The sequence below is a fragment of the Plectropomus leopardus genome, chromosome 8, assembly GCF_008729295.1.
Source record: "Plectropomus leopardus isolate mb chromosome 8, YSFRI_Pleo_2.0, whole genome shotgun sequence".
In the NCBI taxonomy this organism is placed as follows: domain Eukaryota; kingdom Metazoa; phylum Chordata; class Actinopteri; order Perciformes; family Serranidae; genus Plectropomus; species Plectropomus leopardus.
This window is the reverse complement of record NC_056470.1, coordinates 29389350-29404556: the sequence shown is the minus strand read 5'-3', so window position 1 is coordinate 29404556 and position 15207 is coordinate 29389350. Positions and strand designations below refer to the sequence as shown.

Sequence of the window (15207 nt, the reverse complement as noted above, 5' to 3'; positions counted from 1 at the left end):
AAACTGCCAACCATAGATTGCATAATAAAGATGAACGATGTGACAGCTTCCCTTAAGTGAAGCCTAAACATCTCCATCGCCCCCTGGTGGCTGGCTGCAGTGTAATAAGTCTGAAAACCCCGCCCCTCCATGTTAGCGAATGGGAAATGGCCAAAACAAAAAACTCAAAGTACACATCAATTACATTTTTTGGCTTTTAGATACTTTTTACCATGCTGTTCATTGTCTAAGGCACATATACTGTATACATATATATGTATATATTATATAACTTTATTGTAAAATGAGATTCATTTTTGTGAAGTTTTATTACCTTAGATTACCTTATTCTATTCTCTGATTTATTTAGACAAATAAGTTAATTTCATAAATGCTAAATTCAAACATACTGTATGCTCCCCTTTAAGTTAACATTAGAAACTACATAATGTGGTGCACCCTATCTTTAAGGTCAAGGATGGTTTTTCACCAGTAAAGCCCTGCTTCTGACTCTTGAGCTGCTGTAATGTATGAAATTTTTCCCAGAGTGGGATCAATTAAGACTTATCTTATTTCAAAAGTTTGATTATAATTAGTTATTTGATGCATAAAGAGGGGGTTTGATGTCATGCTTAAGAGCACTGTTTGCCCATTGGTTTGCTTGTGATCAATGGAACTACTCACAATAGGTTAGACAGGTGCATGTGCTCGAGATCGATACTGTGCAGACTCTGGCTCCAAATGACGACAAATGAATGAAGTGCAAGATAGCACAGGATATTTTGGCTTCTGTTGCTTTTGTTTTTGTTTTTTCTCTTTTTTGCCTTTATTTGAGAGGACAGTACAAGCGTAAAAGAAGGTGAGAGAAGGGATGAAATGCAGTAAAGGGTCGGGGAACCTGCAGCTGCTGCAGCAAGGACATAGCCTTTTGGCTTTATTTTTCTACAGTGGGAGGAAGTGGAGACGTGTCTTCCATCTTTATATACAGTCATCAGTGTGAACTATGAACCACAACGCTCTCAGTTTATGTGCAGCCTTTTGGAGCCTTGTCTGTCATTCCCTCATTTTCAGCTGTCATCTCTCTACCGTCAGCTGTCCAATAAAGCCAATAAAAGACCAAATAATGAAAAATAGGGTACTTATAAAAAGAGAGACATAGTTGATAGTCTGTACACACAGGTTTGTTATAAAGGTTTACCATGTTCACCACATAATTTCACCACCTTACTTCAGTGTGTCAGGGCCCTATTGCTAATTAGCAATAAACACAAAGTAGAGCTTAGGCAAGTCGTTAGTTTTGCTGGTATTTGGTCAAATGCTAAACCAAAGTATTGGACAAATTAAGCATTACATAAAAAGAAATGAGAAAATGACTCCAGTTCATCTAGATGGGAGCATGAATGTCTGGACCAAATTTAATAGCAATCCAGTCAATATGCAAGTTTTACAGACATTTTTCACAAATCTCAACCTCATGGTGTCACTAGAGGACACGTCAGGTCATCAAGGTCACCAAAATCATTTGGATTCATCATCTGTAAACCATGAATCAGTCCTAAATGTCACGACAATCCAACCAACAGTTTTGCAGTGCTTAGCTAAAAAAATCATTACTAATAGTATTCCAATTAATATTTTGAGTATTCATTGGAAAAAAAAGTTTTGCTTCACTCAGGTCATGTGCACCAATGAAACATTTTAAATAAAAAACAAAAAAAGTCGTTAGTTGCATGTACGTGATGTGATGCACTGAATTGCCAGTCAGAAACTCCCAGCACAGTTAAAACTCTCTCTTTATTGTTGTCTGGACTGCTAATATTGTCTTGTTGAAACTGGTTATTGTACAAATAAATATTTGAAAAAAAAGGAAAAATATTGGACGGTGTTCATCAGTGCTGTCGAGGAGCGTGATACAGCTGAGTACACTCCAGCCTGAGAGTGAAACTATAAAAACCACAAGTGCACTTATCTAGAGACACATTATGCTAATCATTTGTTTTGTTATATTTTGTCAGTGTTGCACATAACAAGTACCAGTTGGACAAAACTAGTCAACATGAAATCTGGACATGAATACAAAATATGCATCATAATTTTTTAAAAATGTCCACATACACATGATGATGCACATTATGTCCCACTAAGTAGTGTTTAGTACACTAAAACCTGGTCTCACATACTCTATGTACAACACAGTTACTAATACTGATACAAAAGTACCACAACCACTACACCACAATTACAAACAGTCACTACAAACGAGAAGAATATCTACAGATCTCAGAGGCCGTAAATACTTTTCTCTAACAGGAGGAAATAATAGCAATCTTAAACATCCAAATTAAAGATTTTCACAGATAATTTTCTAATTATGATGAAGCAAACATTAGCCTTTATTAAGAAATGCTGAAGGTGCTCGCGTCATCATCTGTTTCATTGAGCCTCTTGGTTTGGCCGCCCACTTCATCCTGCTCTGTGGCCAGCTCGTTGCTCTCATGGGACGAATCCTTCATGACGCTGTAATACATCGGCACATTGTATTCTGCTGCTTTCTCCTTTTGTCGCCAGCTGCACTTGCAGAGCTTCTTGAACGCGACACGAAACTTTTGAGACATGAGGTTGTAAATGATGGGGTTGATTGCACTGTTGGTGTAGATGCACATGCGGCAGAAGAGCAGGAACCAGGTGTTGGTGTAAGGAGGGTCGATGAAGGAGTTAACCACCACCAGTGTTCGGTAAGGCATCCAGAGCAGGGCGAAGAGGACGACCACCACAGCCAACATCTTTGTTATCTGTTGATGCAGAGGCAGAGGAGCAATGAAATACGCAACAAGAGAGACGTGATTATGTGACTTTAGGCTACAGTTATTCATGGGGTCCATGCGATGTCACAGTGCCTTAGTGCTGCCAGTTTTATGACCAGTCACAACTGAACACTACAACCACAAGTTAAAAAAAAAGCACAAATCGAAAGTAAAATGTAAGTTTATACAATATGCCCAGAACAGTCATCGGAGAAACCCTGAACTACAATTTTATTGCATCCAAAAGCAGCTAGATCGGCAGAATAAACAAACAAAACAAAAAACAATAACTAATTTTTAACAAATAATTGTGGTAAATTAATTCATTTTGATGCACTGTGTTTGCAGTCATGATGGCCAGAGTAAGTCTGCTGCTTGTTAAAAAATACGACGCTGGGCAGTTCAGAAGTGACGTCTTGGGTACCCATGAATACTTATCTTAACTGGCACATTGTCTGATATCATGTTGGATGTCGAAAAAGCAACAGTTTACGTCTGTTAGTGGAAGGACTCCCTGTAAATTTCACCAAGATAAGCTTGATTCTGCAGGACACAACAGTTTTCCAGTATTCTGAGTGCAGGTTCATGCTTTATATCATAATTTTTGTGCACCTTTGTGAGAATGCAAACCAAAAATCCTGAATTGTTTTGGTTTGATCAAAATGAGTTTATCAGCAGTCAGGTAACATTTATTCATTTAAAAACCTGCAGGGAAGTCTAGTGGTAACAACAGAGCCATCAATACAAAGAGCAAAAATCTAAGTGCATCTTCACAAATCAATCACACACACACACACACACACACAAAAACATCAATGCAGGTTTAATCTTGAGGTTAAGGCAAAAATTAGGCAAATAAACAACTTTTCAGATGATGGTTTTGCTATCTTATCCAAAAAGTGACAAGACAACCCAAGTGAGGGAGTCCCATGATATCAGCTCTGTCAGCTCTGTCAGCCTGTAGCCCACCCACAGCTGTGCGAAAGCCAATGTCAGTGTACTAACATGCTATTAATGACAGTGCAGGTCATGCCACAGCAGAAGTGGGATGAAAAGGCAGCCCTTGAAAAAGGTGAAAGCAGAGCACAGTTTCTGTCAGTTTTTTCTGGCATTTATCGTGTTGCACTCGTTTGTACATAATGACATAAATTATGTGTAAAAACGACAAGAGGAGCTTGAGAGAGAAATCGAAACCCCATTTCACTTCCATGCATCTGGCCAATCACTGTGTGAAGTGTGTATTAATGCTGAATTGACTGTCCTTGATAATTGAAGAAACACAGGCTCTCAGAGCTTTTTGTCCATCTAACCAGCATTTCTGATGAAACACACCGGCATCTTAAAGTTTAGGTGGTATAGTGTTCGCTCGCTTATTAGCATTAAACAGAAAATACGGCTGAGGCTGTCAGGGAATATCATCATTTTTGCGTGTATTTGGTCAATGGTGGTGAAGGATTAAAAGCCAGAGAATCACCAGTTTACCCTGGTCATGAATGTTTCAACCAAATTTGATTGTCGAGACATTTCACTAAAAACTGCAAATGTCATCCTCATGGTGGCGCTAGAGGAGAAGTCAGTGGATCACTAAAGCCTGCAGCATTCATCTTCTGAGAACCATGAACATTGGTACAAACCGTGCAAAAGTTATTGGATTATTTTAATTTTGATCATGATGGAAAAATAATAATTTAAGTGAACTATTTGGAAAATTGTGGACTACTTTTTTTCTCACATTTATCACCTGTGCAGTGATGTCTGACTATAAGAGAGATTCTTGATTGAAATAATTCATAAGTTTTTAATGTTTTCTAATAAAGGTGGATAATAAACTATGTGCCAGTCTTTCAGTACCTGTTTCCTTGCAGAGACGGCCCCCTTGTTGGCCTTGTTAGCGCTGTTGGAGTGACCCTGGTGGACCGACCCTCCTCCGGCTCTGTCGTTCAGATGCGAGGGCAGCGGGCTCATGAACAAAATCCTGGCGATGAGCCCGTACAGCACCGTAGCCACAATGAGAGGGATCACGTAGAACAGAGTGAAGTCCAGGAAATAGATCGGCATATAGAAGCTCCTGGAGACGCGATAGCCACAAGTGACGACCACTCCATTGGTGTAGACGGTCTCATCCGTGTCCACTAAGAAGAACCACATGATGCAGTAAAGTGAGGTGAAGATCCAGACGGCAGCTATGATCCTCTTGGCCCGGGAGACGGTGCATATGAACTGTGCCTTTATGGAGTGACAAATCGCGATGTATCGTTCGATGGTGAAGGCTGTGATGGAGCAGGACGACACGTTGATGCCAAGATACTGAAGATAAGTTATGCACAAGCATCCGGTGTATCCATAAATCCAGAAGGCTACAACATCGGAGATGTTTGGCAGCCCCGCAGCCAGGAGCACAATGAGGTCTGCGATGGCCAGACTGACGAGGTAGCAGTTAGTCGGGGTCACCATGTGTTTGGTGCGCAGCACAACTAGCACCACCATGATGTTCCCAGCGATCCCGACCACACAGATGAGTAATGTCAAACATATTGTTATGATCTGCTCTTCGACAGGGTTCAGAGGTATTTCTGTCCGATTTAAAACTTGAGTGGTGTCCTGAAAGACGGTTGTGTTGTTCTCCATTGTGTTCACGTCCTGCAGCCACAATTCAATTGATCTCCAGAGACACAATTCAAGAATTCTGTAGACAGAAACAGAGAAAAACGACAGGTAAAGTCTGTATAAAAATGATTGCACTGGGGAGGAAGTAGGTTTCATTTCAACATTGTAATGCAGGGATGTTGAAACTTTTTTGAGTGGTGATTTGATAATGTTAAAATACCTCAGGGCCAGCTGTTTCTCACATCATGTGAGTTATTTTAAAAAAAAATCCTATACAAATGAGACAAACACAACTGTTTCATCTATCAGTCAAAGACTTTGCTGTCGAGTTTACACTTCTTTGCTTTTGGCGAGCCTCTGGAGATACAATACATACCACAAGACAGGTTACTATTCAATATGTCTGGATATATTGCAATACTGTAAGCAAGATGATATATTTAAAATATTGTTTAAAAATCTAATTCTAGAGAAAAACTCAAAAAGACCACTCCAACATATGCAGAACATCTGACATCTGATTTTGAGCAATGATCACTTAATTTCCTGCATTTTGGTAATTTTTGCATGCATCAATTTTTGCTTGTTCTGCATCAGTCTATGGTGGACATGACCTAAGTTTTGGCAAAATAAAAGTCCTTTGCTACTTTAAGGTTTTTATTAGGAAAGACAACTGCACATACTTTAAATATTAAGGGTGGCATGTCTGCACCTATGGGGATTTAAATGTTATATTTCACTTTTTGAAAAAGCAAGCTCATTTCTTGCATCACTTCATCACTCTGTCTGGATTTTTACGGTAACAATTTATCAAATGAAAATGTGAAAAGAATATGAAGAGGTTGCTTGTAGTAATGAATCTACAGAAAAGAACCACCTGAGTTTGGAGCTCCCCTCGGCTTTATGGAGCTTTTAGTGAGTTTGTGAACAGCTGCAACATCACTATTTTGGTTGGCCCTCACTGCTCACTCACTGCATTAGTTTTAGCTCATCAAGCAGCTGTTTTCAGCCAAAAAAAAAAATCCTCCTGAAGCCCAACTAAGCACTACCTGCTCATTACCAAACAGCACGCAGACACAGTGAGAGACTAGCTGGTGGACATAATGGAGCATTTAGCAGATTAAGAGCCAGATTTTTCCCTCAGGAGCTGGTGGGGACCAAAAACAGAGCTCCAAAAGCTGCCCATAGGCATCAGGACAGCAGAAACTCTGACTGATCAACTGATCAGACTGCACCTTCAACCATAAAATACCAAACAACCAAAAAAATACATTTCTCTATCTTTCATCGTTGTATTTGTACTTATAGCAATGAATCATAATGGCTGTTGATGCATAATCTTTGTAAGTTTGGGGTTGTATCCATATGGTTGAATGCATCTGTCATATCGTTTTGGATAAAAGCTTCAGTTAAATGAATGTGATGAAACGTAGATAATGTAAATATTGGACTTACATTAAATAGGCGGACATAAGCACGACTTCGAATGAATGATAATGTTGCTGCGTAACTGCTGGATGTGTAAACATGCAAATATTTGCTAACATATGGATGGATCTATAGAAAGAACTGGATACAACGTTGGAGGCGGGGCCTCATTCATTCCTATGAAAGTTACTCAGTGGCACATGAAGCCGAAACAGTTCAACTTCCCGGCTGTTAAATTACCCAGATCTTTTGCTTCCTTAGGCCCATAAAACAAGTGCACTGTAGACCTTTGTGAGATGTGCAACTAATATGAATGATGGTAAAATTATTTAATATCGCAGCTCTTTCAGACTTGAAAATGTTATCTGGGGCACCCACTATCTCAACCTGGTGGAGCGGGCGCCCCATGTACAAAGGCTATGTCCTTGTTGCAGCTGCCGTGGGTTAAATTCCAACCTTGGTCCTTTGCTGCATGTCATCCCCTCTTTCTTTCTCCCCCTCTCACACTGAGACCATCCTGTCTCTAATTAAGCCCAAAGAAAAAAAAAGAAAATGTAATCTGACCAAATTTAACAGTGAAATTAGATATTTTGCTTGGGTTTTGGTGCTCAAATAAATGCATCTACTGATTTACAGTTGTCTCTTTCACAATGTCTGTTGTGAAAAGTCTTTTTGGGCCACATAGCAAACACGTGGGATGCAGACATTGTACTTCCAGTGTCTTCTAACCCTAAGTCCAGCACATTCCCTGGAGGCTTTACATCAACTCCGAAATATTAATATATCAATGTTGCCTTCATAACCTGTTTCTACTGCCCTCAAGTGGCAAAAAAATCACTTATTCTTCAAACCAGTCATTGCAGGTTTTATATATATTAATAAAATAACACAATAGCCAGAAATGCTCACATTAAAAGCAGAATCAGCAATTTCCAACTTCATGGCAAACAACAAAATTATGAACATTTCAGCCACTCTCTGGAATAAAGAGATACAAAATGAAAGGTTAAACTTGAATGTTAATATAGGTCAACGTTATATTTAACTTTTTGTTATGATGCAGGTGAAAGTAAAGGGGGCTGCTGACCGTGTGTATTCTGTTTCTCACAAATGACATATTAGTTCAGTTACTTAACCCCCTCAGTTGCTCCTCCTGAGATTTCTTCATTTTTTTCTTCCTTAAGGGATTTTTTGGGGGGGTTCCTTATCCACTGTGAGGATTTAAGGGCAGAGGGTGTCATATGTTTTAAAACCCTCTGAGGAAAATTGTGATTTATGACAATGAGCTTTAAATTGATTTGAAGTGAATCTGAGGGGAAAGTTAAGCGCCTGTTTTCCTCTGCAAATAATAAAGTGCGTCAATAAGTCATTGTGCACACTTAAACCATGATTTGGGTTTACTGATCCTTTAAAAGTAATAATAAATAAAAGACCATCCCCTGCTCTTCCAGACAAGTCTCCCTACAGTAAAATAATAAAATAAATAAATAATCATAATCCTCCCACTTTACAACCCCATGACGAAGAAATAATTTGCTTTAACATTCACAGCTGATTTGATGAAAGAGCATAAGTGTGGGAGAGTAAATAAACATGAAACAAATATTTTTTAGAGAAGAAAATGGGAAGCTTACCATCATTTGCAAAAGGCGGCTCTCACTCTGGCACGGCTGCAGCACTCAGGTGCACGAATGAATGCTATTCTTCCTCCAGAGCCAGTTGTCCACATATGTCTCTCCCTCTCTCTTGCTCTCCCTCCCTATGTTCCCAGTGCACCCCTCCCTCTCTTTCACATCACACACCATTACATCCACACTGCAACACGCTGCCTCGTACAGCCACCAACTTAGAAATCTATTCCACCTCCCCATCCGAGCTCAGAACGTCATGTCAGCCACTGAGGCCATGACCAAAAACCCTGTAATTATCAAGAGAACAGAGGTGGTAGCCTGCAATTCAACACATCATCCCTGAAGTGTTCGGCCATTTAATTGAAATGGCACTAATTACGAAGTAGACCCCTTTTTTGCCTCTAGAAGACATAATTTAGTTAACACTTCATCCTGAGCTTCAGATTCTCTGGTTTTGCAAAAATTCAGGAATTCAAAATGTCTCTTGAGGCACTAATAGGAACATCATAGGATTTAAGATTCATGCTGTTCCTTTGAGGCACATTTGGAAAAGCTTTCACAGCCTCCGGCACTCTGATTGTATGGTGGGATGCTGATACCATTAAAACCAGCTCCCAGTAGCTGAAAACATTAAGTAACATCAAAACCGATCGTCCACAGAATCTTTTCTCAAAGCTATGATGGATTTAAATAGATTCTTACAAACCACTCAGAGCTCGGAAAGCTCTTTAAACCTTTTCCTGTGGACAGGACTGACAGTGTGAATGCTAATGCATGACAGATGCATACATTTTCCTCATTTCGAATAGTTTCAGAGCGCCCAGTCCTGCAGGCTTCCTCTAATGAATAGATAACAGCTTCAAAGTAGTAGAAGAAGAAGAAATCCAGCAGCGCAGCTTCTGTCCAGGTAATTGTTTGATTGATCTGCTCCATGCTAAGAAGTCCTACCTATACTGTATCTGAACAAATATAATGATTAGCAGCTCATCTTCATGCTGTGCATCCACAATTTGTTCAGAACCTCAGATGTTTATTTATAGTCTCAGCAGAGATCCAGAAGTTTCCAAAGAATTTGAGGTTAATGTATATAATGTCTTAGAGAAGGGACATACATTTTTAAATGTTTTTTAATTTGTTTTGACCCTTTGAAACCTGGATCGACATCTGTTTTCTTGTGACGAGTTCAGACACCATTCACACACTATTTATTCCATTTAAACCCAAAGGCAATGACCAGCTTGGCAAGAAATGTACCCAAATTGTGAGGATTTTTTAAAATTTTTAAATAGGGGAAAATGTCCAGAAGTCGAAATTGCTTACTTTTTTAAATCACTTTTTCGGGTCATTTGTTATTGTTTTTTATTTGTTTTTATTTCAACTTTTTTCAAGTAATTATCTTGAGATTTTTTACTAATTATTTGCTCTTTTTGTTTTACATTGATACAGAATTAGTATACAGTGTGATACTATTACATTAGGTCAGAGAAGTCGTTTTTGTTCCATCATAAAGCCACTAAAAGAGTTAAAAATGGGCATATTAGATGTTAAGAGGTACATTTTATTTACATTTTAATAATAAAGCATTTTCCAGTTGACTGCATTTCCAACAACAGTAAGCGCTGAGCTGTAACACATATTATAAGCAACACACTGATGTGAGGATTCATGATAACAGAAACTTCATGAATAATTCATATCTTCTGTGTATCATCTTTAGGCTGCTGGAATCTGAGTCAACCATGAAGTGGACAAAAAGTCAGAATTAAAAATAGATGATAAAGAGGTAATCTATTATTATGCTGGGATGGTGTCTTAAAATAAACTCCCAAAGGCTCATGGGAGTTTTACTAAGCATGAGCTGATAAGATGCAAAGGGTTTTTTCAGAGAGGAAGTGATTTTTTTTTTTTTGTAAGGGCACACTGACTAAAATAGACTGGTGAATTATTGGATATGTAAATGAAACAGATTTATTTAATTTATTAAAGTCATCTAGGCCAATAAAATAAATGAAAAATTGAACAGACTTTTGTTGATAATTTCCTGACAGGAGATACTGAATTCTGCTCCATCCAAAGCACCGTAGTGGCATCTAGTGGGGCTGAGGGGGAAAATTACACACAGGTTTACACTGAACCACACAAGAGGGAAATAAACACTGCACACAATGTACAGAAAGTACACAGTAAAAAATGAGCTTTGTGAAATTAGTGTGGGAAAAAAATGGTTTGCAAACAAAAAACAAGAAGGATGCAAATTTAGCAGACGTGATGCTACATCTTTGAAAACCACACCAGGACTGAAAGTGAGCGCCTTCAAGAAGACACTGTTGGGTGGTGATACATCTGCACAGGAAAAGGTGTTGTTACACAGGATGCTCTATCTTCAGTTTTGCAAAAACAGACATATATAAGAAAAGAGCAGTGAATGATGTGCAACAGACATGAAAGAAACAAGAGCCAGCAGCTCTGTGAGGCTGCACTTTGGCTCAGTGGTGCTCGCAGGAAAACATGAGCAAACAGATAAACATGTTCAGAATTTTGTTCACGTTCACCATCTCCGTTTTGTGTGTTAGCAAGCTGATAAGCACTAAGCACAAAGTACAACTGAATCTAATGGGAATGTCAATAATTTTGCAGATATTTGACCATAAAATCAAGTACTGGAAAAGGAAATTTTGACCTGATGGTGGCACTAAATCAAAAGATATGACCAAAATCATTACAAAATCTAATGGCAAATTGATTATTTGAACAGACATTTCACACAAATTAAAAAAACACAAATGTGAACCTCATGTTGGCACTATAGTAATGATTCTCAATTTACAGCCCATAGGTCAAATGTACCCCGTGATAGAGTCCTGTTTTTAATTTACAATAAAAAGAAATTGAGTCATGCTGAGATTTTTTTTGTACTTCAAATGAAAATAAGGTGTCATAAAGTGTCATAAAGTGTTATAATTTCAGTACAAAAGTTGATCCAAATGCTGTACAACAAGCAGGCAGGTGGATTAAACAAAAAGCGAGCTTTAATACAGCTGCTAAAATACATTCAGTATAGGCAGGTAACAAAAGTGAAGATGCAGAGGCAGACATAACTCAGAGCACAGGAGAGAGAAGCACCAAAACCAAACTGAGAGAAAACCAGGATGGCACAATGAACACAGAGAAATAATCCATCTAGGAACACAAGACACCAACACGGAAAGGGAAAACAAACTAGGGAATGAGCTGATGAGCAGACAAACTGACAAAATAAAATACAGAGGAAAAGACACAAGTGTATTTACACACAGAGAACTACTCACAACCATAAGATTCAGCTGGCAGACACAGACAAAGGAAGGAAACACAGAGATTCACTGACAATGAAGTCAATGAGGGTATGGTAGGGAACAATGGGGTGGAGCAAACAAGGCTAATACAGGACAGGTGTGCAGGGAAAACTCTGGAGCACATGAGGAGAGTGACCTTCAGAATAAAACAGGAAACAAACTATAAGCAAAACCTGGGATCATGATAACACAGAGCTCTTTAACAATCATTAAAACAGAGCTTGTTTATAAGCCAAAAAACAGTGTGATAATTTTTGCAAAGATGATTGAGGACAGCAAATACTGAATGGTTGCAAACAAGCAACTGGTTTATCATATATACTGATAAATATTATTGTTTGTTTGGCTTCCTGTCATTTTGCAAGAGTGGTTCCCATGGGCGAAACAAGTTGAATATCCTTTCATGAGAAATAAAATCAGGGGATCAACAAAGTCATTAGACACAGTGTGTAGGATTGTTGAGACTTTACTAAGTAATACAAATTTTTCAGGTGCCCAGTGGCTCCCCTGACCTTTAAGCATTGCATTGTCCAGTAAACGTTCACACAACCTTAACATAAACAGTCTGTTTTTGCTCCTTTTTATTCTGCTTCACTCGCATTTTCTTCATCAAGTATTCCATCCGCCTCTCCTCCTGCTCTCTGAAAAAGGATGCAGAGATTTTCCTGCGCAGCCGCCTTGCGTAAACCTCGAGGAAAACCAGAGAGTAGCTCATCAGCCAGAGGCATCCCAGCAGGAGTGTGACTCCTAGGTTTGGAGCAGAGGTCGTCACGTCACAGAGCGATGGCTCGGGGTCAAAAGTCCATTTGTAATCCCTGTGGAAGTTTGTGAGCTCCCGGGTGACGCAGGAATTTGGGATGATACAAAAGGCAGGAACGAACCACTGAACCTATCAGGAGAATAAAAAAAAAGCATGAAAACTGTAAAAATGAGAAAGGAAATACTGTAGATGCAGTAAAATATCTTACCTTATAATCAACACTTATGCTGGCAGACGTTGGTGGAAAATCCAGAATCCACGGCAAAATCGCCTCAACTATATGATAAACAACATGATCCAAAACTACTATTAAAGTTATTGCAGTGAAATATAACGTCACCACAATCAGTGATATGAAACAGGACGTACATTCTTCACTTGTTATTTTGCAGCTTGTGACATAAGGTTTATTTTTAGCATTTTGAGTCACTTCTTGCCGGAGCTCTTTTGATATGTGGCTGTTATCAAACTGAACTGATGCCAGATAAGATTTCAAGTAGCGTGCAGATTCAAAGATGAGTAATGCCACAAAAATGGCAGCAAGGATCCGGTTTGACAGCAGTTTGTATTCTTTCAGCAGATTCCTTGCATGTGAGAAATTGACCTCTATCTGCCCAATCATCTTAGTAAACCTGCTTCTGACTTCTGACACATCGACATGTGTGAAATGATTTAACTTCCTCAAGTTGGTGACAATGCTCAAGTCTTCCCTCCTCACTTTGACGGCTTCCTCAACAAGGTCTCTCTTAGCTTTGTTCAGAGGTTCAGATGAGTTTAATAAAGTCTTGGTGAAACCCTCAGCGGTGCACTTTAGGATGCGAGTTACCGCCCCTACGTTCACTGTAATATTCGGGATGACGTTCAAGACTAAAATCATGACAGACGCCGTGATGAGAAGCTTGCGACCCTGTTTGGTGCAGACGGTGGGCAGAGTCATGGTCAGCACGCAGCGCAGAGGATGACAAAGGAACGACACCAGGAACATGGCCACACTGTAGATGCAGGCGGTCTGAACGGACCCTTCATGGTTATATCTGAGAGTCTTTGACAGCCAGTGATGAAGCAGGCTGCCAGTCACGATGGCGAGTATGAAGCAGAGAGACAGCTGAGTGAGGATGTCTCTGCCGGCAGGTGCTGGTGCAGAGTAAACATCCCAGAGGTAAAGCAGGACAGATTTTAAAACCTGTCTGCAAGATCCCGATCTGTCCCTGCGGAGAGAAAACATTAACCTGAACAAAGTTGTGGAATAGTTTGACATTTCAAGGGAATATTTGCTTTCTTGCCAAGAGTCAAGCTCCAGGGGACATCCTGTTTCCAGTGCAGGAACTCAGGGGTTTTATAGGGTCTCGCCCGTTGGTGCATGTCTCCACCGTAGGGTTCATCCCTGTAGGACAATTTTCAATAACTTTTACAATTGCAAAACAAGTCCCTGCCTCGGGGTAGGTACATCAATGCAGCCCTGAAATACTGCTGCATGGGACATTAACAGAACAAGCACCATTTTTAATGCTCAGAACACAAATTCATCTCCAGGAAAGGTGCTCAGCCCGGCATTGAATTTTTCCCAGTGGCCACTCCAGTACTGCAGTGAAAAAATCCACTGCAGCCCAAAAACAAATCTCCCCGCAGGCCAACATTATAAAAGAGATGTCTGTACAACTGTTAACGAGACACCTTGAACTGCACTCAAAGTCAGTTGTTAGTTCTTAGTTTTTTTAAACCTTAAAGTCCATGAGACGAGAAGAAATTTGCAGGCAGGGCTGCTGGCTTCAGCTTCATGGTGAACAGACACGTATGAGAGCCGTATTGATCTTCTCATTTAATTCTTTTTCAAAAAAAAAAAAAGAAATATCAAATGACCTAAATTCCCCAAATATGACACATTACTTTAAGTATGAAGCTACATGAGATCAAGGAGGTGACTGTCTTATATAGCATACAGACTGAAGACAGGTGGAAACAGCACTGGTCTCTCCAAAGTTCAAAATATAACATCTCTAAATTTTTTGTAATTTATAAATGGTATGCTTGTTTAATCTGTCCACAAATGTATTTGTAGATTTCAGAGTAGTCAGGTGTTCTATTTCCTTACAAACAACAATTAATCAATCTTTCCAACTCTTCTGTGCAGCAGCTTCCATGTTAAACCAAATAAACAATGGACATTTTTCTCATGTCACTTGACAAGAAAGCAAACAAACTTATTTCCAAAAGTGTGAATGAATTTATTTAACTCCACTAAATAAAAATCTCAGAGAGATTACTTTGGATTGAGACAATTTTCCACATGCGCCTGATCACTGTAAACAACAATAACACTGTGAAATTATGAGTAATTTACATGAACACTTGAACATGCTATTGTTAATCATGTAGATCCTAAAAACTTCATCTATCTGTCTATACACTATATAAATAGACAGACAGACACATAGACAGGTAGACTGATATATCTATTGATGGATAATTTCAATTTGTAATGTCCTTTAGGAAATCATTGGGCCATTCTATTAAGGTTCTATCTCAAGTAATTAAAATAAACAGTAAATAACAGTTCTTACCTGACAAGTGTAATAATATCCTCTCTGATGAACCTCATTCTCACTGTGAAAATAGGAGTTTAAGGGAAAAAGATGGTTAGGAAGTGTTGGAAGGTCTGTAGG

The 15207-nt window shown here is 39.2% G+C and overlaps 2 protein-coding genes across 2 annotated transcripts; both read right to left on the bottom strand.

Moving 5' to 3' along the window:
• Positions 1-2375: 2375 nt before the first annotated feature.
• On the bottom strand, positions 2376-5411 carry LOC121947318 (thyrotropin-releasing hormone receptor-like). Its single transcript, XM_042492315.1, has 2 exons — positions 4635-5411; positions 2376-2771 (listed from the first exon to the last, which is right to left on the bottom strand). Exons 1-2 carry the CDS (start codon positions 5409-5411, stop codon positions 2376-2378), a joined length of 1173 nt encoding a protein of 390 aa, XP_042348249.1.
• A 6425-nt stretch (positions 5412-11836) lies between these two features.
• LOC121947531 (osteoclast stimulatory transmembrane protein) lies at positions 11837-15164 on the bottom strand. Its single transcript, XM_042492614.1, has 3 exons — positions 15106-15164; positions 12753-13752; positions 11837-12673 (listed from the first exon to the last, which is right to left on the bottom strand). The coding sequence occupies exons 1-3, from the start codon at positions 15141-15143 to the stop codon at positions 12326-12328; spliced, it is 1386 nt and encodes a 461-aa protein (XP_042348548.1). The 5' UTR covers positions 15144-15164; the 3' UTR covers positions 11837-12325.
• Between the last annotated feature and the right edge of the window lie 43 nt (positions 15165-15207).